Raw genomic sequence first — 23,494 nt, 5'->3', positions numbered from 1 at the left:
TTCTCCTTCTCCCTGGAGAGCAGCTTGATGCCATGTGATCTCCTCCTCTTTTCTTCCAAATACATCAGAAAAAAATGCTGATTCCATCTAGTTCTGAGGGTCAACACAGGCAGGCAGTGAGCTCAGGTAGCATCTATCCCTGCCCCTGGAAAAGCCTTGAAATTCCTATTTTCCCCCACATGGGGTTGTAGTAACATCTTTGTAATAGTAGACAAATTATTAGGAAAATTTCTGTTATCTAACACAATTAGAGAATAGGGTAGCCTGGTTCTAGCAAACATTTGTCTTACTTGAAAGTTTTTATATGTACCATACTGGCTGTGCATGGTGGCTCACACTTGTAATTCCAGCACTTTGGGAGGCTGAGGCAGGATTGCTGTTCTCAGGAGTTTGAGACCACTCTAGGCAACATGGGAGACCTGTCTCTAAAAAAATTTAAAAATTTAAAAAATATGTATCATACAAAGTTAATTCAGAGACTTCAATCCTTTGTAAAATGTCCTTGACCTGTAAGTCTTAAGTTGAATGTCCTGTTTCTTCAGTGTTGCAGAAGGTCATGTAGAGTTTTGCAGGACCTCGGAATCATCATTGCCTTCATCAGTGCCCACTATAGCATCAAGTAGCAGTGTGAGGGGGTAAAAAGAACACTGGATTAGGAGTTGGTGGGCACCAGGCTTTTCCACAGACTAGATGGAGACCCTGGGCACACCACTTCCCCTCACTGTGCCTCCATTTCTACATAAATAAAATAGAGGATTGAACTACCTAATGTCAAAAGTCCAACATTATTTCTGAGTCCAAGGATGGAAGGGCCGTGCAGTCAAATTCCTTCATGGACAGCATGCTAGATACCAGCAAGCCTCCTCTGCATTTGGTGCTCACAGAGTGAATTTCTTAGCTTTCCCTGAAAATGTAAAAATTGCTTCAGTTGCCCATTCTCTGCCTCCCCTGCCTACCTCCCTTCCACTCATCCTGCATGACCAAAAAGAGCATTCCCATGCGGTGGTAGGCTAGAGTTCTGCTTTGGCTGGAAGTGTCTTGGGGATCGCCTGGTCCCCAGAGGCAGCAAGTGTGGAAGGCTAACAGACTTTTGTTTTATTCCCCCCTACAGCTGGTGGCTTCTATCGTGTTTATCAGCTTTGGTGTGATTGCGGCTTTTTGTTGTGCCATAGTTGACGGGGTCTTTGCTGCCAGACACATTGTGAGTACTTTTTTGTCCTGAGTTAAAGTAAACATGAAATACAACAAGGCCCCACTGAATGTGTGCTCGATGTTCAGTCCTTTGCTTAGTGCCATGAGGGTTACATGAGAGGGAGAAGACACAGTCCCATTTCTCAAGGAGTTGGCAGTCAAGGTGAAGACACCAATGGACACACGGACATCTAGAGAATGAGGTCTAAGCTGGGGGAACAAACTCCAAGTGCCATAGTGGCTTATCTTGGATTCCAGAGGTCAGAGAAGGCATTCAGTGGTGGTAGGGCTGGAGCTAGGCCTTTGACATGTGGGTAAGATTTGAGAAGGCAAAGGGTCAGGGGAATTGCTTAGAACTAGTGTTGGGGGTAACGGGGTAGAGAGAGAGCACCAAGAAGCCACATGACTTATGGTCAATGCTCTCACCCAAACAGTCTATGAAATGGCATCTGAAGAAACAATTCCTGGGCAAGGGGAAAAACAAGGAATGCCAGAGAAAGGCCCTTTGCCTGATTTTCTTTCAGGACCAGGAATATAAATGTAGGCCCCTCTACCAGATCCATCCCTTCTGATTTTAGCTGAGATCAGCCATCTTTTTCATCATCTTTTTCATCTTATAAAGTCAAGTGACACATCAGTAACTTTAAACATCCATAATTCTACCACCCTGACTTGACAATTTTTATTGTTTTTGCATATTAGCTGCTGAGTATACACCTATTTTTGTAGCATAGTTGCAGTCAATCATAGTATGCATACTATTTTGTATTCAACAGAAGCCATCTTAATAACAATAATTCCTTGTTTTTGTGTAGTGCATTTAGCTTTTCAATGTGACTTCACATCTATTACCTTATTTGAGACCCACAGTAATCCTGTGATATATATAGGGCAGGCATTATTATCCCCATTTGACAAACAGTATTCACTCTGAGGCAGTCTCCATGGCAACATAGGCCTAGTGGCTAAGAAGCCTGCAGTAGATTTTGATGGCAGCATGAGCTAAAATGGCTCCCTTCTTCCCCCTCTTCCTCTCACTCCTAATGTTGTTTAATAGCTTTATTGAGATATAATTCACATCCCATACAATTCACCCACTTAATGTGTATAATTCAATGATTTTTAATATATTTAGTATGTATCAGTTATTTATGTGCAACCATTACCACAGTCAATTTTAGATTTTCAACATCTTGAAAAGAAATCCCATACCCTTTAGCTTTCACCTCCATATTCCCCCATTCTCCCGAGACCCAAGCAACCACTAATATACTTTCTTTGTGTAAGGCATCCCATGCTAGACATTTCATATTAATGGAATCATATAACATATATATTCTCTTGTGATTGGTTTCTTTCACTTAGTATAATGTTTTCAAGATTCGTTCATGTTGTATCAAGTACTTCATTCTGTTTTACGGACTAATAACATTCCGTTGTGTGGGTATACCACATTTTCTTTGTCCATTCACTAGTTGGTGTACATTTGAGTTGTTTCCGCTTTTTGGTTATTATGAATAATTCTACTGTAAACATTTATGTACAAATTTATGCATGGATGTATGTTTTCATTTTCATTTTCTTTCTACCTAAGAGTATAATTGCTGGATCATATAGTAAGTTATTTATTTGTTTGAGGAACTGCCAGAGTGTTTTCCAAAGTGGCTGCACTATTTTACATTCCCACCAGAGTGTTTGATGGGTTTGATTTTGCTATATACTCATCAACTCTCATTATTATCTGACTTTTTGATTCCAGCCATCCTAGTGGGTATGAAGCAGTATCTCATTATGGTTTTGATTTGCATTTTCCTGACATTCCAATGTTTTTGATCATTGGCTCCAGTCAAAGGCAATGGGCAAAAATTCAAATTATATTTACTGGAAGTTTCCTCTAATGACCACTACTTGCCTCTGAGTCCGGGCCCTCTGTACCTCCTGCTGCTGGTGACCTGCAGTACAGCATTTGACTCAAGTATTTGGGGGTAAGACTGGATGAATATTTAAGAAAATCTTTCTGCTTATACTGTACCTGCCCTAGGACATTGGCTAGTCCTCACTGACACCCAGAGAGTTTTGAGGAAGGAGGCTTTATTAATCTATGATGGTATCTGTTGGCCAACTTAAATGAAAGGCACATTTGGACCCTAGCGCAGCTTGGATGGGTGAGAGCCAGCTGTCCTATTGTTGAGGCCCTTTAACATCATCTTTCCCTGTTCCTTTGGTTTGGGTGAATCTGAACTTCCTCTCAAGACCTACCACCTTCTCATTCACCCCTCTTTATGTGTCTTGTGCCATTTCTCTTTTGTCTCATATTTCTTTCCTTTCCCCTCTCCCTAGTATAGCCATTAACTAGCTTGGAAAATCACTTTACCTTCTTGTACCATAGTTTCCTTTTCTTCCAAATGGATATAGTAGTAACCTACCTTTCAGGGTTAGCATGAACATGAAATTAAATAATGGGAATGGATATGCCCTAAGAGGGCCTGGCATAGAGCAGACACTCAACATAAAACAATTTCCTTTCTACCCCTTCATGCCATAGTTGGTAGCCCTTCAGATTACAGAGGTTGCCAAGCCCTGGCTGAGTGACCTTTTCTTGCTTCCCAATTGCCTTGTTCTTGTTCCTCTTCTGGGCCTCAATGAAGAGTATCAGCCAGAGGCAGCAAATGGGCAACTATCACACGTCTGTCTTCATTTAGGGCACTTGGTGGCTGAATGCTTTTTGCAAAACCAGGAGGTGAGAAGGGCTGTGACCAGCACATTAAGCCTCCTCTTCAGCAGGATAATTATGATAATTATTCTGCCACTACCCAAACACCAAACATGGACAATAAGCCCTTCCAGGTGTGAGCATGAACACCCCCATTCCTTTCCAGCTAGACTCCAAGCTGAGCTAACAGGGCAAGGTAGTTTTAGAACATTGAGCAGGCAGGAGTTTCATGTAGAAGTAGCTAGCTGATGGAGAGTCCTAGAACCTTAATGGGGAGGCCGGCTAGAAGGCAGGAGGCATTTGAGTGCCAAGTACAAGAGATGCTAAATCACATGTGTGGGGAAAAGCAGCCACTGAGATGATCGGAAATGGTGAAAGAAGTGGGGGCAGAAGGGAAGGAGACAATACATAAATTCCCTCTGCCTGGGTACTTCTGCCAAACCCCAAGGTCAATTTGCATAAGTTGTTTGTCCTGTCCTAAGGTGCCTTTGGCAGAAGCCCCCTACCACTCAGGGGAGGTTTAGCATCAGTCCGGAAAGTGAACAGCAGCTCCTGCCTGGAAGCTTCCAGGACAGCCCTGGCTTGTGTCTATTGGTTTTACCCCAACCCCCATGCATGAGAGCTCTCTCTCATCAGGAAGCTAGCCAAGCCAGCAGAGTAAATCGACTGTCCTTGAGCCCCATGTTAGTTTTCTGAGGCTTGAACAGTGTTTTTGGAGTTCACTGACTTTATCTAATCTATGTAGTTGGGTGAAAATGGCTCACAGTTCAATTGAGTTAAAATCTACAGCAGCCTCAGGAGCTGCCCCTCCTCCTGAGGCTTACTTCCTGAGCTCTTCCTTCTGAAAATGATGCGGAAATGACAGCAAGATGTACAAGTCAGCCAGCCATAGTCCTGTCCCCAGGTGATAATGAAACCTCATTGTTGGACTTGAGCTCTCTCCGCTTGAAAGTGTCATTTCATAATAACCTGGAGTTTTGCATCTTGTTCCCTGGGGACTGTTTACAAGAAGACAAAGGCTAGAAGTAAAAGAAAACCAGAGAGGAAATTTCAAGAAGCCCATTTCTCAATCAGTTTCATAATTTCTCATTAACCAAGTAGTCTAATAGAAAGTAATTTTTAAAGTATTTTTGTCTAATCTTCACTCAGTCTCCCTAGACAGGTGACTTTCAGAAATTAACCCAATCTACTCCCTGCCTGCTTCTGTGTGTGTGTGTGTGTGTGTGTGTGTGTGTGTGTGTGTGTGTTCAAACCTTTTATTACCAAGTACAACACTTGCTGTTTTATTTTCCAAAGTCAAAACCCCTTTGTTTTGGTGTTTCCCTTTTCAGGATCTGAAACCACTCTACGCTAACCGGTGCCATTATGTTCCCAAGACATCACAGAAGGAAGCTGAGGAGGTGAGCCAGAATGAGGCTGCATGTCTTTACCTCCTGGGAAAGTCCCCTGTTCTGCCTGAAACACCCTTTCTTTTACTCCTTTTCATGGGCCTAAGGTTTATTTCTAGGTATGTATAGCTGATTTTTTCAGTGGGTCAAAGCACATTGCTAATGAGGCCATGGTCATAGGTTGGAGCCTCATGAGGCCTAATCAGTTTTACTTTGTTCTGTGGCCACAGGCTGACCCTCTGACCCCAGCCGGGAGCCTCCCCGTATGTGGTTTTGATCCTCAGGGGGACAGATGAGAGTACAGAGGCCACAGGACATGACCCTCCCCCATCTCTGTGGTTGATGGTTCAGTTGCCTGAACTCAGTGCTCAGTTGGAATAAAAGTGGGAGCCCCACCAGGGCACTAGGCCTGAACTACGGAGGCAGAGCCTGAGTTCCACACATAGGATGGGTCTGGAAGCCAAATGAGGGTAACTGAGAAGCCAGATTCACCTTTATGCTCTGGGGAGGCTGGGACTGTCAGCCTGGCCCCTCTCATAACACCTCCAAGAGGCCAGCCTAATAATGCTTGAGCATGCACAGATGAGTCTCTCTTCTGCACCAAACAGCTCTCCTTATGTTCCATGTTGCCTCAAGCAGAGCTAGATGCAATACGTAGTGAGGCAAAGTATGACTCCAGGTCATTTTTGGAGAGCTTTCATTTCAGTATACAATAATCCCTTCCCAACCCAGGAATTTCTCCATATGAAACTGTACCTAAGCTTCCAGGAATCTTGACAATTTTGTACTCTATTAACCTCACATTGAAAGTCAATCATTCCCAAATAGTTAGAAAAATGGTAAACTTTCAGTTGGGAAGAGAAAAGGAAGGCAAGTGGATGTAAAATGGCCACTGCATTGCACAGCTTCAGGGGAAGCCATTTTACATAAAATACAATGTGAATGGGTGCCCTTGGAGTAAGGCAAAGCAGTCCTGCTCCAAAGGCACCATGGCAAATACTTTGATTATGTCTCTGCCATCCACTTGACTCCTTTTTCTTTAAACAACCATAAATTTACTATTTCTCTCACTGTTCTCAGGTTAGATAGAAGGAATAGAAATGCATATATGATAACAGCTTATCTGAAAGGCAGTGAGCATTTGGATGAAGGGCCCAATATAGAAAAAAATGCCCATTTGCTGTGAATATTCTCTATAACAAAGCAAGACAAATTTAGCAGCATTTCATTGCATCTGGATGGGGGAGAGAGCTGGACAATTTCTTGCTAACAAGAGATGGTAAATGAAATTCTTTTCCGTTTTTAAAACCTTTTTGCTAACTCAAAATGTGTAAAATGTCATTGGTGTTCTCTAGATTTTGTTGTGATAGCTTTCTTGTGTTAATTTGGTGACTGTAAAAATATTAATAATGACTTCCGTAGGTTCACTTGTAACCCTGGTTCCCCTAACCCTATTTTTCCTACATAAGGTCATAAGTTCCTCAACCAAAAATTCTCCTTCCACGAGGGTTATGAGGAACCTTACCCAGGCAGCTAGAGAGGTACCATTGTACTTCAGAGTGCATGCGCCGGCCCCTCTGTCTTCCTTCCCACCTTATCTGCTTTCCTCCTGTACCCTGATTTTGCCTGCCCTCATATCCTCATTTCCTCCAGTCCATTTGTTCTTCCATCTGTCCTTCCATCTGTCCGTCCTTCTCTCCATCTCCACCATTCAGGGATGGGGCACTGAGGGCTGTGGCTGAGGCTGGATACGAGCCCAGCTACACAGTGATTTGCCTCATGCACAAGTTCGGCCAGCTCCCCGTCCAGCCCCATCCCTCCCACACATTGGGTGTTCATTTCAAAGCCATCCTTACTGTCTCCATGAGTCACTAACTCGCATTTCCAATCCCAGAGGGTCTTGCTTCCTGTCCAATGCCAGCTCATCTCCTCACTGTTATATACCGTCAGGTTAACTGCCCTCACCTCAGCCGTGAATTCTGCACACCTCGCATCCGGGGCAACACCTGCTTCTGCTGTGACCTCTACAACTGTGGCAAGTAAGTGTTGAGGCCCAGACACAGGAATGATGGTCTGACCACAATGGACACTAGAAGGGCTGAGGTTAAGGAAGCGTGCATTGTGGGAATTAGGGAAGTGGAAGACATTGATCTATTAACAGATTTTGGCTAACGGACATTACTTGCCTTCTCCGTGCCAGGCATCATGCTAGGTACTTTCACATACTTGATCTCATTTAATTCTTACTTATGATGTATGCAGAGTAATCCTCATTTTATAGATGAGGAGAGTGAAGTTCAGAGGAAACAGACAACTAGCCCGAGGTTACACAGAACTTGAAAATAATATGTATAGGATTCAAACTCAGCTCTGTCTATATCCAAGTTTAACAATGTTCAATAAATAGTTACTGAGTACCTTCTCGGTGCCTGGCTCTGTTCTAGACACTGAAGGTTCAGCAGCCAACAAAACAGAAGTCCTTTCTCCTGTGGAGCTTATATTCTAGTAGGGGAAACAGTCAACAAATACAGAAATATATAATATAATGCCAGGTGGCGATCAGAGGTCTGAAAAAAAAATGAAGCAGGAGAGGTAGATAGTGATGAGGGGTGTGTGTGTGTGTGTGCACGTGCACATGCATGCACACTCTATGTTAGATAGAGTAGCCAGGGAAGGCCTCTTTGAGCAGGTGACATTTGTGCAGACCTGAATGTAGTTGGGGGTGGGTGGGCAACCCAGGTAGATACCTGGAGAAAGAGTGCTTCAAGCAGAGGGAATAGCAAGTGCAAAGGTTCGGAGGCAGGAGCATTTTTGGTGCTGGTTCTGCTACAGCCACTCTAGCTCTGTGCACTCCAAATTGCTAAAACATCCTTTATTCTTTCTTTCAAAATATATTTAGGTGCTAGGAATACAGAGATTGACACTGAAGAGCTCGTAGACTAGTAAAGAGGATGGACATGTGAACAATCGATTGCAATATAACATGATAAGTGCAGTGGGGATCAGTGGATGTGGTGGGGATTCTGGAGGCCCAATGAATGAAAGTCAGAGTTTACCGGGAGGGAGCAGTGTCAAAGAGTAGGTGATATGGCAGCTGAGGCTTACAGAATAAGTAGGGAATTAGGAGATAAACCAAAAGAAGATAGAGGTGGGAGGGATATTCCTGGTAGTTGTGAAGAGGTACTGGGTGGAGGTAGTTACAGAAGGTGTGGTAGGAGGTAAGACAGAGGTGTAGCCAGAGATCAGATGATAGAGAGCTCATTGGCCATAGGAATGACTTCAGACTTGACCCTGTAGGCAATTGGGGGCCATTGAAGGGTACAGCATGGAAGATGGACTTGAGTGATTGAGGAATGGAGGCAGCTAGCCTAGATCAAGGTGCTCCAAGGAATGGAGCCTAGATCAAGGTGGAGACAATGCAAAGCAGGGAATCGTTTTAAGAGCAATTTAGAAGGTAGAATCAATAGGGATGTGTGAGTAGGTGATGTGGACAGTGAGTGAACACCTCTCCATGCAGGCTATGTCGACCAATGTTCCTCATGCACGTATTTCCTTCAGAATCTTAGTGAAGGCGAACTGAGGGCCACAGGAGGGAGGGAGTAAGGGGAGGAACCTGCAGAGTGGGGCTGGATGGAGCTAGATTCAGAGGCAGCAGGTGGATGCAGCCCCCTCATCACTTACATTCCCTACTGTTGGTATTTTGGGGTCAGTTACTCTGGTTTAAGGATTAAGACTTGCCAGACTAGAGTCAGGGAGGAGAAGGCAGAGACCATACACCAGCCCTTTACCTTCTTTGCTTGTGCCAGTCTTGTTTCATTGAAAGGTTTGGCAGTGGAGGAAGAGAAATTTACAGATTCAAAGGAGGTTTAGGGATTGTCTGGGGAGTTCAATTATTTATGTTGTAATAGTAACCATTACTTGTAAAGGACTTCCCTCCTTAGCAGCAATGATGGAGAGCTGGCTATAACTGTACTTCCTCAGCCCATCCTTACAAAAATGATCAAAGAAATGTAACATGGGTCCTAGGGGAATTGGGGTTATTCTACTATCTTTCCTCTTGCCTCCCCTCATTCTTCCTTCCCCGATCTGTCTTTCCCTTTGTTTTTATCTCCTCTCTCTTCTCTCTCTCCTCCTGCCATCCTTCTCCATTTTCCTTGGTGCTCTCCTCTCCTTTCCCATTTCATGGCCTCCTAGGGTGGTGCTGGGAGCTGGCCAGAACTGGGCCTGAGATCTCAAGGAAAGAGGAGGCCCACTGAGAGGGTTGAGAAGTGATTCCTTGCAGACACACCCTTCTCTCTGTGACAGTGTGTTTCTGAAAAAGGTTTGAATACACAAAATCCTACTTTAAATTCCATTTAGCTGAGCCCTCAGGTGAATTGTTTTTGACAGTGGAGGCTCAAGTCCATTCTATGTTCCTGTCAATCTGAACTTCATAAAAATTGACTTCCTTACTTTCTTAAAGCAAGTTATACCAGAATAGTCTTCAAGGAATTTTATGAGGAGCTGTGCTAAACTATGCACTCCCCAAGGGCAGGGAGCATGACTTAATCTTATCTATACTTCCCTGGCCCCAGCACAGGGCTGGGCATGAGTAAAGAGCTGATGAAAAGGGAGTGATATTTGTTGAAAAGGAACAAAAAGAAGAACTCCCTTTTCACTGGGGAAAATAAAATATTGGACTAGGCAACTGAGAGGGGTCATGGGAACAGTCCTACTAAAGATCTTCAAGCCTAGAAATGTCTTTCACCTACCTAGTGCCCCCAGACATCTCTCAAAGCCCTTTCGCAAGTCCATAGTGCTAAGATTCCAAGGGCAAAGCCACTAGAAAAGGACTTCTTTAGCTTTTCCTGAGGAAACAGTCCCACCAGGCCATAAACGCAGGCTGAGACTGAAGAGGCGAGGGTCCCACAATAGAGGAAAATGTTTTTTCTTGACCTGGGGCTTTTTCCACCCAGAGCCAAAGAGACCTAAACTCAAGGCCTAAATATAGCTAGGAATAAGCATTCTGAGGCTTGGAGACTTTAATTTTGCCAAATGTGTATTTGTTTTCCTCACACGAAGCCTATTTTTAATCAATTGCCAGCTCCTCCAGTCCATTTCCTGGAAAGGAGGCCAAGAAAAAAAAGTGGGAACAAAAACATCAGGCAGTCATTTGTACAGTGCTACAGAAACAGAGTGTCTACTGTCCCCTCGAACCCACAGGCCTTCTTTGACGTCAGGGGTGTTGAGGTTTTAATACCAAACATAGATTATTCTATTTAGCCTCATGCAGGAAGGTAGCTTTCTCTAGGACACAGCTCCTCAGCAGTTGCCTTTCAGAGTACTTCAGGCTTTCACCTACTCACTCATCTTTGGAAAGGTCAAGTCAATATCACTGGTTTTCAGAGTGTAACCTAAAGGAAATGAAGTGATTTGTGAACAGCATCAGCTGGTAATAAAATGAAAGAAGATAGCCTACTTCCATTCACTCTTTTCTTCGACAAACTTTTCTTGAGCTCCTACTATGTGCTAGGGGCTGTTCTAAAAGAATGGGCATCAATAAGACACAGCTTTGCTCTTAAGGAACTCAATTTGCCAGGGGGATTGCAGGGAAGGGGACTGAAACGTATATGCAGAATGCATGCAGCAGGAGAGAGACACATAGAGGCTGGCCATTGCCACTGCCTGTCCACCAAGAATTGGTGAGTGCTCCAGGCCCTTATGGAAGAGCAGAAGGATGCCCTCCTGCCTTATCTAAGATCTTCTGCTGCCTACTTTGTTAAGTAGGAGACTGAAACACAGAGAACTTATCCATTTCTCTAGGTCCACTCAGAACGTTGAGAGCAAGGGGGTAAAAGCCCACATTGGGTAATCAATCTCATGATCAATACAGTGATTAATCTTTGCACTCAGTTACTCATTCACCGAGTATTTATTGATGACCTTTAATGTTTCTACCACTGTGCTAGGCAGTGAGAGAGACACAAAGGAATGTTAAGAGACAACCCTCGCCCTCAAGAGGTTGCGATTTTGACAGAAACATCATGTCGGCCATGGCCTTGATTGTAACATTAGCACCAGTACAGTATTTAGCACTGATACGCTACCAATACATATTAGATTAAATAAATAACTGAATTATTGATATATACAAAGTGCCAAACTAAGAGGAATAGACTATAGGAGTCCAAGGAAAAAGCTAATGAATGGGTAGTGGCGTCTTTGAAGAAGGCACTATTGAAGCTTTGAGCAGTGACAGAGATTAGGATAGGCAGAGAACAGAAAGCAATACCTTCAATGCAAGGGGAGAAATCTGAGCAAAGGTTTGGAATTAGTACCCAGCATAGCCAGTGTGGGGCTTCTGTGGACTCCAGCCTGGCCGGAGTGTATACTCCATTTTGAGGCTGGACTTTGGCAGACTGAGGAATTTGAACACTCCCCTGAAGGTACTGGGGAGCCACAGAAGGGTTTTGATTAAGTGAATGACATATTTTTAAAAGTGTTTTAGGAAGAGTAATCAGGCAGCAGTAGGGTCTGGCAGGACAGCCTTACAGTGATGGAGGCATGATGATGGGAGCAGTGGGAATGCAAAAGGTGCAATTTCAGAGGAAGCTCTGCCCAGAGACTGAACCAAATGGAATCCTGAATCTCAAGCAGAAAAATACCACATTAAATTGCTAAACCCGAACCATATCTAAGAATTAGCTTTCTTTTCCTTCATGGTTCAGTGAAAAAAAAAATTTAAATGGCTGCTGGAACCACTCAAACTGAAACCAAGTATATATTATCTAAAATTATTGAATATTTTAAAACAAACTACTATCCTATTCCCATATTGTGGTTTGTGCCTACAAAGTCTTAATACTGGCCAGGCACAGTGGCTCACGGCTGTAATCCCAGGACTTTGGGAGCCTGAAATGGGAGGATAGATTGAGCCTAGGAGTTCGAGGCCAGCCTGGGCAACATGTCAAAACCGCATCTCTACAAAATTTAGCTGGGCATGGCGGTGTGAGCCTGCAGTCCCAGTTACTTGGGAGGCTGAGGTTGGAGGATCACTTGAGTCAAGGAGGTTGAGGCTGCAGTGAGCCATGACCATACCACTGCACTCCAGCCTGGGTGACAGAGCAAGACCCCATCAAAAAAAAAAAAAAGAAAAGAAAAAAGAAAAGAGAAGAAAAGAAGGAAGGAAAAAAAAAAAAAAAAGAAAAAACCCAACCAACCAACCAACCAAACAAAAAACAAAATAAAGTGTTAATACCTTTAAGAACAGGGCTCAAAGGTTTGAATTGTGTTGCCAGAGGCTGGCTCTTAGAAGGAACAAAATGTAGCTACATATTTTAGTGGGGGCTTTTATTATATGTTGGAGTACTGCTTTCATGCCTGCTGGCATTACATCCCCCAGGCTCAGAGAAGTTAAGTAAAGTAAGTAACCTAAGAGTAAGAAAGTAAGTTGCTAGAGTCAGCATCTAGTGACAGAGCATAGATGACAGAGCCAGGATCCAAACACAGTCTGACTTCAGAGTCAGCTATGGCATACTGCCTGCCGATATATACTACTAGTCCACCCTTGGTGTTTTAGGAGGCAGGCAAACATAATTTGGGGGATGTCAGAAGTTGACTCCCAAGCCACAAAGGTGCTCCTGCAGTTCCACACTCACCCATACACACAGGTCTGTCCTTTTCAGAGAATAGTCCTTGTACAGCTGTCCCTTTTTGGGGACAGTAAATAATCTATGCATCCTCCCTGCCCTATCCCCAGGGCCTAGTACAATGCCAGCTAATAGGAGACAATGTATGCTTATGCATGGGCTCTTGAGATATGCTCCTGAAAATACTGAAATCCAATTCAAACTCTGATTAATGGAAACTCCCTTAAAATTCCACTATGGGCCAAGTGTGGTGGCTCACACCTGGAATCCCAGCACTTGGGGAGGCTGATGTGGGAGTATCACTTGATGCCAGGAGTTCAAGACCAGCCTGGCCAACATAGTAAGACTCTGTCTCTACAAAAAAATATTTTTTTTAAAAATTCCACTGCGGAAGCTTACTATTAAAAACAGTGGGTCTCAAACATTGATGAGCTTGTTAACACAGATTCCTGACCCCATCCCCAGAGATTCTACCAGATTCAGTAGGACTGGGGCTGGGCCTAGGAATCTGCATGCTTAACCATCTCTCTTTCTCAAAGATACATGCACAGATACACGCAGAGACACCCACAGGCACACACAAATAACACACTGATACAAACAGGCAGGCACACATAGACACAAACACAGATGATTCTGATGAAGTCTGCCCTGTAACCACACTGACTTCACCTCCTTAGAGAAACACTGACTTTAAAAGAATCTGAAGATAAATTCACCTGTAAAGTTTAAGTCTTTTTATATGTGAATAATCCCTCTCTGATTCATTTTGGAGATCAACCTTTGATTGTTTTCCTGTTTTCTTTTTTGCATTCTTATAGCAGGGGAGTCACATGTAATAATCATCCTAATGCCAGGGCGTTTCGTTGTGACTTTAAGAACCACAGTGTTTTAGATTCGTGATGAACTCCAGTGGCCAAGTTGTAAACTAGTTTGTGACACCCAGGAGGACAGGAACTTTCATTTAATTAATTCCACAGGTATTTATGTAACACCAACTGTGTGTCAAGCACAGCAGTGAGCAAAATGAACCAGTTACTGCCCTCATGGAGCTCACGTTCAAGTTGGGGAGGCAGACAATAACGTAGTAGATACATCAGTAAGATATTTTCATATAGGAATGAATGCTACAGAGAAATTAGAAAAGGGTGATGTATTGCTTAGCTCGGGCTGCCATAACACCATACCATAGACCAGGTGGCTTAAACAATAGAAATGTACTTATTTCTCACAATTCTGGAGGCTGGAAGTCTAAGATCAGAGTGCCAACATGGTCGAGATCTGGTGAGGGCTCTCTACCTGGCTTGTGCCACTTCCCCTCTGTGCTCACAGTGACCTTTCCTTTCACATTCAAGTAGGGAGGGAGAGAAAGAAAGGCGGGGTCGGGGTGGGGGGCGGCGTGGAGTAGGGAAGTCAGGGGAGAAGGAGGGAAAAAGAGGAGGAGGAGGAGGAGAGCGAGATCTTCCTTTTCTTATAAAGCCACCAATCCTATCCGATTAGGACCCCACCCTTGTGGCCTCATTTAACTTTAATTATCTTCTAAAAGCCCTGTCTAAAAATACAGTCACATTGGGGGATAGGGCTTTAACACATGAATTTGGAGGGACAAAATTCATTCCATAGTGGATAATGTGATAGAGAGCGACAGGGCTGGGAAGGCAGGTCTTTGGACAGAGTGGTCAAGAAAGGCCTCCCCACGGAGGCGACTTTCAGGTTTTGTGTAGCAACTCAGCTTTAGCTCTTTACCAGAACACTGGTTTTTGTTTATTTGTTTGTTTTTTTTGTTTGTTTCGTTTTGAGAGGGCATACACTGAAGTCTTTGAAGCCTGAATTCAGGTCCCAGTTCTACCACTTATGACGGGCAAGTTCTTTAACTTCTCTGTGCTTCACTTTCTTCATCCGTAAAATGGGCATGATGATAGTCCCTATTTGATAGAATACTGTAAGGATTTGCAGAACTTTCTGCAATGATGGAAATGTTCTGTAATCTGCTCTGTCCAGTATAGTAAACACTAGCCACATGTGACTATTGAGCACTTGAAATGTGACTGGTGAGACTTACCAACTGAATTGTTTTTTTTACTTAATTTTACTTAATTTAAATTTAAATAGCCACATGTGGCTAGTAGCTACCACATTAAACAGCACAGATTCAATGAATTCACATATGTAAAATGCTTAGCATTGTGCCTGGTACATAGCAAGTGTCAATAAGTGCTATCTAGGATTAGTGTTAGTGATGGTTACAAGTATTTTTCTGGCAGGTAGGAGGTTTTTTTCGGGGAGTGGGGATAAACAATCACACTTTGATTTATTATAGTACATGGCTATGATGTCTGTCACTGTAGCTCCCCACCTGCCCACCTGTCTTTTCACTGAGCTGTATGGTAGCCCAATCCCAGGGTTGGGGAGGGGGCCGGGGAGGACAGCCTGCTCCCTGGAGACTGACTGGAGCATGCTTCTCCCTGTCCAGCCGAGTGGAGATCACTGGTGGGTACTACGAATACATCGATGTCAGCAGTTGCCAAGATATCATCCACCTCTACCACCTGCTCTGGTCTGCCACCATCCTCAACATCGTTGGCCTGTTCCTGGGCATCATCACTGCCGCTGTCCTTGGAGGCTTTAAGGACATGGTAAGGAAAGAATTTACTTGGCATTTCACAGTGGCCCCTGTTGGGCATAGGGGGAAGGCTAGGCAGTTGGGGGAAATGCAGACACATATTTTGAAGGGAAGAATCAGAAGCAATTGCTTCAAGGATGTAGCTGCCTTCAAATGTCTCAAGTTGAAGGAGCCAGGTAATGTCATCAGTCTGCAAATATTTCTTGTTATACACAAATTACCTGTGTTCTGCAGGCACCTTCTGGGGGTGGGTGGTGAAAGGAGGAAGGGGTGTTCTCAGTTCCCCTATTCGCACTGGTTATATAAACATAGTCTTTTATAGCCCCACCCTACACTTTTAGTAAAATTTTTTGGGAATAGTTTTCCCCTAACAAACTTTGGGAGAGATGGAAGGAAAGGTTATTTTAGCTGTACGTAGGATTAATGCTAGTCTTCCCCTCCCCAGGTATTTCATCCTGAAGTTTCTTCAGAAAGAGCATCTGGGCTCTTTTTTGTTTGCATTCGCAGAGCCAGCTGTAGGCTAAGTTGCTTGCCAGGTCTTGCCTTCAACTTGGACCTCAACCTCAGCCTCCCCACTTTCCATTCTTCCCTTCCAAATCTTTTCCATTTTTGTGTGCGTGTGTGCAAAAGCACAGCAGGACTCAGCATTCAGTAGGTACTCCATATAGTAGGCTTCTTTTTTTCCTTTCCTTCTAAGGCATTTCTAAGCATTTATTTGCTTATTTGATAAACCTAGATCTCTAATTATGGAGATAATAGCTTTGAGTTATGGTTATCAACCTGGCTTCATATAAGAATCACCTGCCCAGCATGGTGGCTCATGCTTGCAATCTCAGCCCTTCGGGAGGCCAAGACAGGAGGATTGACTAAGCCCAGGGATTTGAGACTAGGCTGAGCAACAGCCCCTGTCTCTATTAAGAAAAAACAACTTTTTTTAATTAGCTGGGTGTAGTGGCACATACCTGTAGTCCCAGCTACTTGGGAGGCTGAAATGGGAGGATCACTTGAGCCCAGGAGGTTGAGATTGCAGTAAGCCATGATTGTACCACTGCACTCCAGCCTGGGTGACAGAGTGAGACTCTGTCTCTAAAAAAAAAAAAAAAAAAAAAAAAAAAAAAAAAAAAAAAAAAAAAAAAATGCTTGTGCTACTTCTCTAAAGATTCTGATTTAATTGGTCTAAACTGAAGCCCAGGCATCAGGTTTTGTTTTTTGGTTTTTTGGTTTTTTTTTAAGCTCCCAGGTAATTCTGATCTGCAGCCATGATTGAATATCACTGCTTTAAATGAACGTCCCACATCTGTTTATGGAATTATTTTGTGCCTAAGAGGGACTTTCCTTTGACCCCAGAAATTAGCCCCTAGGCCCTTGGCTGTTTCTGTCAGATTTTGGGGTCCCTGAAAAACAGAAACCTGAAAGGCAGTTTGTAATTTGATTCTGCACTGTCAAAAGGATGAATGTTGGAAAGTGAAAGGTGGGGTAGGACAAGGGAAAAGAAAGAAACTCTGTCGTTTTGGATTGCAAGTCTCCAGCAGTACTGGGCTGACTGGAAGTATTAAGTGTTCCTGCTAGTGACTCTAAGTCAAAAGAAATCCTTTCTTGCCCATCTGCACTCTGTCTTTCTTCTTTCTCTCCCTCTCTCATCCGCACATTTCTCATCCCAGCTTCCCTCCCCGGACTCTGGAATGCCCAAGCACTAACAAGTAGGGGAAGCATCAACAAAGGTGGAGCCCCAGGAGGGAAAAGGATTTCCTGTAAATTTGGCCTTGAGGAAACTTTTAGGTTAGAGAGCTGCAAAAAAAAGCTGTTTCTGGGTTGGGGCTTCTTTGGAGAAAAGAATGCCCTTTGTTCTTGGAGACTTTCCCCAGGGGGCAGATGAAAGTACAGGTATTGTGTGGAATCTCAGCAGCTTTGGCTGGAAGAGAAGCTCCCAGGTTTGGCAAGTTGAGGAGATGGGACCTCAGGATGGGTGTTAAGAGTTCTCTAAATTGTCCCTAGAGCTTTCAGGCTTGGATGGCAGAGATACCTTGTTGCACAAATGGAGTAGGTGGTAGCTACTTGGTAGGCTCTGTGGGGTGCCTGTAAGCTTCCCCCTCTCCAATTTTACCCTACTGTGGGCGCTGAAACTGCCACCATGTTTTATTCCTTACTTTAAGATAAGCATTGTCCTTTTTCTCCTTGTCCACTTTCAAAATGCATGTATTAAACAAAGGAATAGGCTAGTAGGCCACAGAGGTGTTTATACTTTGAGTTACTAATCTCTCAGCGTGAAGGATTTGATAAGACCCTTTTCCATGGTGATGGAAAGAATTGGATTTTGAAGGCAAAGGGCATCTGAGGAAGACAGGGAGAGTGGCTAGATGGACACTTTCAAGAAATTTCTGGAAGTTGGAAAGAAGGGAGGAGTAGGAGGATGATATGCTAAGGGATACAACCCTGCCAAGCTTTTAGCCTTAGCTTTAGTCCCCTGTTTTCCCTCACTGTGCCCCTTTAAAAAAAATTGAGGTGGAAGTCACAAACATAAAATTGATCACTTCAAAGTGTACAATTCAGTGGCATTTAGTACACTCACAGTGTTGTGCAATCATCATTTCTGTCTAGTTCTAGAACTTTTTCATTACCTGAAACCTATACCCATTAAACAATCACTCCTTGTTGCCCCTTCCCTGAGCAACCCCTAATCTACTGTCTGTCCCTATGGATTTACCTATTATAGGTATTTTCTATAAATGGAATCATGCAATATTTGAACTTCTGGGTCTGGCTCCTTTCACTTATCATATTTTTTTGTTTTTAAGATTCATCTACCTTGTAGCATATATCAGTGCTTCATTTCTTTTTATGGCTGAATAATATTCCATTGTATGGATAGACCACATTTTGTTTAGTTTTTTATCCATCGATGTACATTTGGGTTGTTTTCACGTTTTAGCTACTGAGAATAGTGCTGCCATGAACAATCACGTACAAGTACTTGTTTGATTACCTGCTTCCAATTCTTTTTCCACCTATAGGTGGAATTGCTGGGTCATTTGGTAATTCTATGTTTAACTTTTTGAGGAGCTGCCAAACTGTTTTCCACGGCAGCTGTGTCATTTTACGTTCCTACCTGCAGTGTGTGAGGGTTCCAATTTCTTCACATCCTCACCAACGCTTTCTCAAAAAAATTATAAACATTCTAGTGGGCGCAAAGTTGTATCTTGTTGTGGTTTTGATTTGTACTTCCCTGCTGACCAGTGATGTTGGGCACTTTTTATATGTTTGTGTGCAATTTGTATGTATATCTTCTTTGGAGAAATATCTATCAAGTTTTTGCCCATTTTTTATTTTCCAAACAATATTCAAGATTGTTAAACAAAATTTTAAAGTATTATAAAATGTTTAATTTTCATCAGCTTCAAGGTTTATGTTACCCCCAAATTTTGTATATAACTGAAGTTTCAAATCTACTAACACTCACTGAATTGATACCACTCTGGATTCTAAGGCATCAGTTTCTTCTTACCAATTTTTCTTTGCTTCTTCTAACATTTCTTGTGTTTCATCTTGAGAATGGCTAATGAAAACATCACCAATTTGATAAGGTATCATTAAGCAGTCATCATCTGCAAGCATGATGCCATTGCAAACAACTTCTAAATTGTGGAGTTGTTTCCTTTTAACTTCTGTTTCTTCCTTCAGCTCTGTGATTCTACTCATATTCCTTGCAAATTTGTTTACCTAATGTTGATCTTCAAAAGTAGCATTGAAATTTTCTGCAGCCTGTAAACAACAGTACTAGTAGCACCTACCTGTGGACTTGTGAGGGCTGATGTGATAACCCAGGTAAAGTGCATGTATTAGTCCATTCTCACACTGCTATAAAGAACTGCCCGGCCAGGTGCAGTGGCTCACACCTGTAATCCCAGCCCTTTAGGAGGCCGAGGTGGGCAGATTACGAGGTCAGGAGTTTGAGACTAGCTTGGCCAACACAGTGAAATGCTGTCTCTACTAAAAATACAAAAATTAGCCGGGCATGGTGGTGCATGCCTGTAATCCCAGCTACTCGGGAGGCTGAGGCAGGAGAATCACTTGAACCTGGGAGGTGGAGGTTGCAGTGAGCTGAAATCGTGCCATTGCACTCCAGCCTGGGCAATAGAGTGAGACTGCGTCTCAAAAAAAAAAAAAAAAAAAAAAAAAGAACTGCCCAAGACTGGGTAATTTATAAAGAAGAGAGGTTTAATTGACTCAGCTCTGCATAACTGAGGAGGCCTCAGGAAACTTACAATCATGGCAGAAGGAGAAGCAGGCACATCTTTCATGGCAACAGGCGAGAGCGCATGTGAAGGAAGCAAAGGGGGAAGAGCCCCTTATAAAACCATCAGATCTCGTGAGAACTCACTCACTATCATCAGAACAGCAGCATGGGGGAACCACTCCCATGATCCAGTCACCTCCCACCAGGTCTCTCCCTCAACACCTGGGGATTACAGGGATTACAGTTCAAGAGGAGATTTGGGTGGGGACACAAATCCAAACCGTATCAGTGCATCAAGTGCATAAAAGCCAACCTCAGTCAATGGGACCTTCAGTTTCCCACACCCTAAGGACAAGGCCTGGGCTGCAGGGTCCTCATGCTCCCCAGAGGCACCGTCAGTACTGAGAGAGGTGCCCAGAGCCCTCCATGGATTCCGGCCTGGGGACACCCTGCCTCAACAAGCCAGGTGACTAAGCAAATGCTCAGGGCCCTGGGTGCAGACAGGGCTCCCCACGGAGCAGCTGTAAGGGCTGGGGGCCTCAGTCTTGGGCCCCGCACTGAGCTTCAGAGCTGGGCACCCCCAGCATCCCACACCCTCCACTCCCCTGCTGTAGCTGAGACCTGGCCACTGACCAAGAATCCTGCCCATTTTTAAATCTGTTTTGTTGTTGTTGAGTTGTAAGAGTTCTTTATAAATAGCGGATACTAGACCATTATCAAATATGTGATTTGCAAGTACTTCCTCCCATGCTGTGAGTTGTCTTTTCACTTTGTTGATAATGGCCTTTGATGCACAAAAGTTTATAATTTTGGTGAAGTGTCATTTATCTATCTTTTGTTGCTTGTGCTTTTAGTGTTATATCTAAGAATCTATTGCCAAGCTCAAGGTCATGATTTCCACATTTTTGTCTAAGAATTTTATAGTTTTAGCTGTTACATTTAGGGCTTTGACACATTTTGATTTAATTTTTATATCTAGTATAAGTTAGGGGTTCAATTTCATTCTTTTTCACGTGGATATCCAGTTTTCCCAGCACATCTGTTGAATACACTGCTCTTTCCCTACTTTATGATCCTAGCTAGCAACCTTGTCAAAAATCAATTAACTGTAGATATATAGATTTGTTTCTGCGTTCTTAATTTCACTGTTATCTTTGATCTCCTGAGGAAAAAATGGGTTTGCTGATGGTCTGTCCTGATAGCGGCAATAATGGCCCCTAACCCTCTGCAAAGTGCTTTTGCAGTTAATCTTCACTATTACTACCTCATGAGGTAGGTATTACTGTCTCTGTTTAACAGGTGAGGAAACAGGCCAAGAGGGGTCAAGTGACTTGCCCAGAGCTGAGTAGCAGAACTGGGACTGGAGCCCAGATTTGTCAAATGCCAGAGCCTTTGCTCTTTCTATTCCATCCCAGCTGCCCCTGACTAACATTTGGGTAGCCCTTTCTGGTTCTATGAGTGTTTTAACAGATATTACCTCCTTTGTTTAGTTGATTTAATTAAAAAATTAAAAGCAAGTTGTTTCCACCTGTTGGGAGCTTCTTTCACAGTACGGAAGGAGAGCAAGGGAAGTACCCAGCATTATCAAATGTCAATCCTGGGAACTCTATCAAGGACCAGGGCAGAAAAAAAATGAAAGCAAAGATCTGGGGAGAAGATCTTTGATTCATGAGATTAGAGAACAGCAGTGGGGGCACAGATAAGGATACCAAGGAGGAATCATTGCCTAGATCACTCTATTAAAATAAGACCAAGGTGTAAAAAGTCCAGGAACATCATTCAGGTGAGCCTAAGTACAATCCTTAGCCTACATCCAAGTGTGGTTGGTGACTTGTGATGTGCCTCTCCCTGAGTAGAGTCCCCGGGGTCTGCAGGGAGGCCCAGGGGTGCTGGCTGATGAACGCCATTTCCAGAGAGTGAGGACAGGAGCCGAGGGCTGCGAGCTGGCAGCCTTCAATGGAATCAGCTAGGAACCACCATTTCCAAAGTTGTGGGATCCTGAAAGGAACCCTGACAAGAGGTGCTTGGTGAAAAAGATCTTAAAGAAATGTTTGAAGAAGTGTTTGTTGACCAAAGATATGAGGATTTGAGATGAATTTTTAAAAAGTGAATATATCTTTCCATTTTCTCCTAATTGGTATCGCTGGTTTAGAGTAAACTGGAGAGGAAAAAAAAGTAGCATTCTTTCCAAAGTCCACAATCATTGTCTCAGAATAGACTCAGTTTTGTCCAGGCAAGATTGCTTTCACCATTTGCTGTGCTACCTAGTAACCTTTTGTGTTACTGGAGCTCAGAATTCTACTGATCAATAATGGGGGGCAGGGCGGGCGTCTCACAACATAAACCCAAGAATTCTAACAGAAATACACATATACACACACACACACAAACACACACTCCTATACGTGCACACAAATAGAAACAGGGCCCAAATTTATTGTAAAATCAGATTTATTGATTTAAAATATAACCAGACCACTATTTTGGCCCATCTCTTTTGCCCCATCCCTGACTAAGTCTTCACTCCATTCCCCATTCCCTCTTCTTCCTTCTCTTGCTGGCTTGTCCATTTTCTCTATATCCTCTACCCCGACTGTCTTCTCTTCAGAAACTTTCCTATACCCATTTAATCTTACTCTCATGTTTCTTCTGTGTCGCCTTCTCTAAATAGTCAACTTCCTTTCAAATATTGTCTAGACCCTTGGCCTTGCTGAACACACAAAAACTTTTATATAGTTTACATTGCATGATTGTTTCTCCACAGTTAGGCTTAATTTATTTAGAGAGAAGAGCTGGTTTCATTTTGCAAGAGCTGGAGGGTGTGTTTTTAATTGACAGAATGCCAAGGGAACATGATTTCTGGTACTTCCCCAGGGATAGAATTTCTTTTCAGAATTCTGGTGGAGAGGTAAGGGCATATCTGAGTAAATGTAAAGCAAGTGAGCCCTTGGAATGGTCAAGATCTCAGCCCTCTCTCACACATTAAAGAGGCTGACAAACATTTATCTGGCTGTCTGTGAGCTGCATTATGACTGAGGTTTGTAGCTCTTCAAACCTCCTAGAGATGTAAACAGTAACCCACTCCAAGGAAGAGAGCAACAGAACTGTGTTGAAACTTGCTGGAAGGGAGTTTCCCCCTGCCAACACCCTAACATGGTTGCCTTTGTGACTGCCAAAGCCTGCCTACACATTTTCATCACTTGAGAGGAAGCTTCTGCTTCTCTGTTAATGTGCTGTAGCTATGTTCCAGAAGGAAGACACATTGATTTTTCAGACAGCTCTCAATTATACACATGAATGGGGGAGGTATCAATGACATAGAAGATGGAAAAATCATTTACCCCACCCCTTGATCCATGTGGCACAAAGCACAGTCCTACTTGGGAACTAATGAGTAGTGGTAACTTCCTTTAGCAGTGCTTTGGCTCTGATGAGAGCAGGGCCTCCATTCTGGACAAGGTTAGCTTTAACCCTTGAAGGGCTACACACACCACCAGGTTGTGAAAAGGATATAAAATTATGTCTGCATCGTTTTATTTGAAAAAAAAGAGGGGGGGGATCAATATATTCCTCTTGGTCTTTCATGGCTTCTGTGCACTGCTAGGATTTTGCCTCTACTCTACAGGGCTGATGAGAAATGAATAACCTTCTTGTCTTCAGGAGACCCCCTTAGCAAGGTTGGGATCTCTAAGAATCCTTACAACTTTTACAAATTCT

General features: G+C 43.3%; 1 protein-coding gene and 1 pseudogene across 2 annotated transcripts in view; one reads left to right on the top strand and one right to left on the bottom strand.

Moving 5' to 3' along the window:
* Positions 1-23,494, top strand: part of TMEM255A (transmembrane protein 255A) — a 52,102-nt gene that overhangs the window by 18,248 nt on the left and 10,360 nt on the right. Inside the window, exons 4-8 of one of the 2 annotated variants that reach the window (XM_002832056.5) lie at positions 1,112-1,201; positions 5,236-5,304; positions 6,762-6,833; positions 7,243-7,331; positions 15,394-15,556. In XM_002832056.5, coding sequence (XP_002832102.1) covers positions 1,112-1,201; positions 5,236-5,304; positions 6,762-6,833; positions 7,243-7,331; positions 15,394-15,556 — 483 coding nt within the window. The remainder of the gene's footprint in view (positions 1-1,111; positions 1,202-5,235; positions 5,305-6,761; positions 6,834-7,242; positions 7,332-15,393; positions 15,557-23,494) is intronic. The other variant, XM_054545015.2, reaches the window with a different exon arrangement.
* Positions 18,922-21,684, bottom strand: LOC112130884 (prefoldin subunit 4-like; annotated as a pseudogene).

This window comes from Pongo abelii, chromosome X (genome assembly GCF_028885655.2).
Source record: "Pongo abelii isolate AG06213 chromosome X, NHGRI_mPonAbe1-v2.0_pri, whole genome shotgun sequence".
In the NCBI taxonomy this organism is placed as follows: Eukaryota; Metazoa; Chordata; class Mammalia; order Primates; family Hominidae; genus Pongo; species Pongo abelii.
The sequence above is the reverse complement of the archived record's forward strand: the minus strand, read 5'-3'. Positions and strand labels throughout refer to the sequence as shown.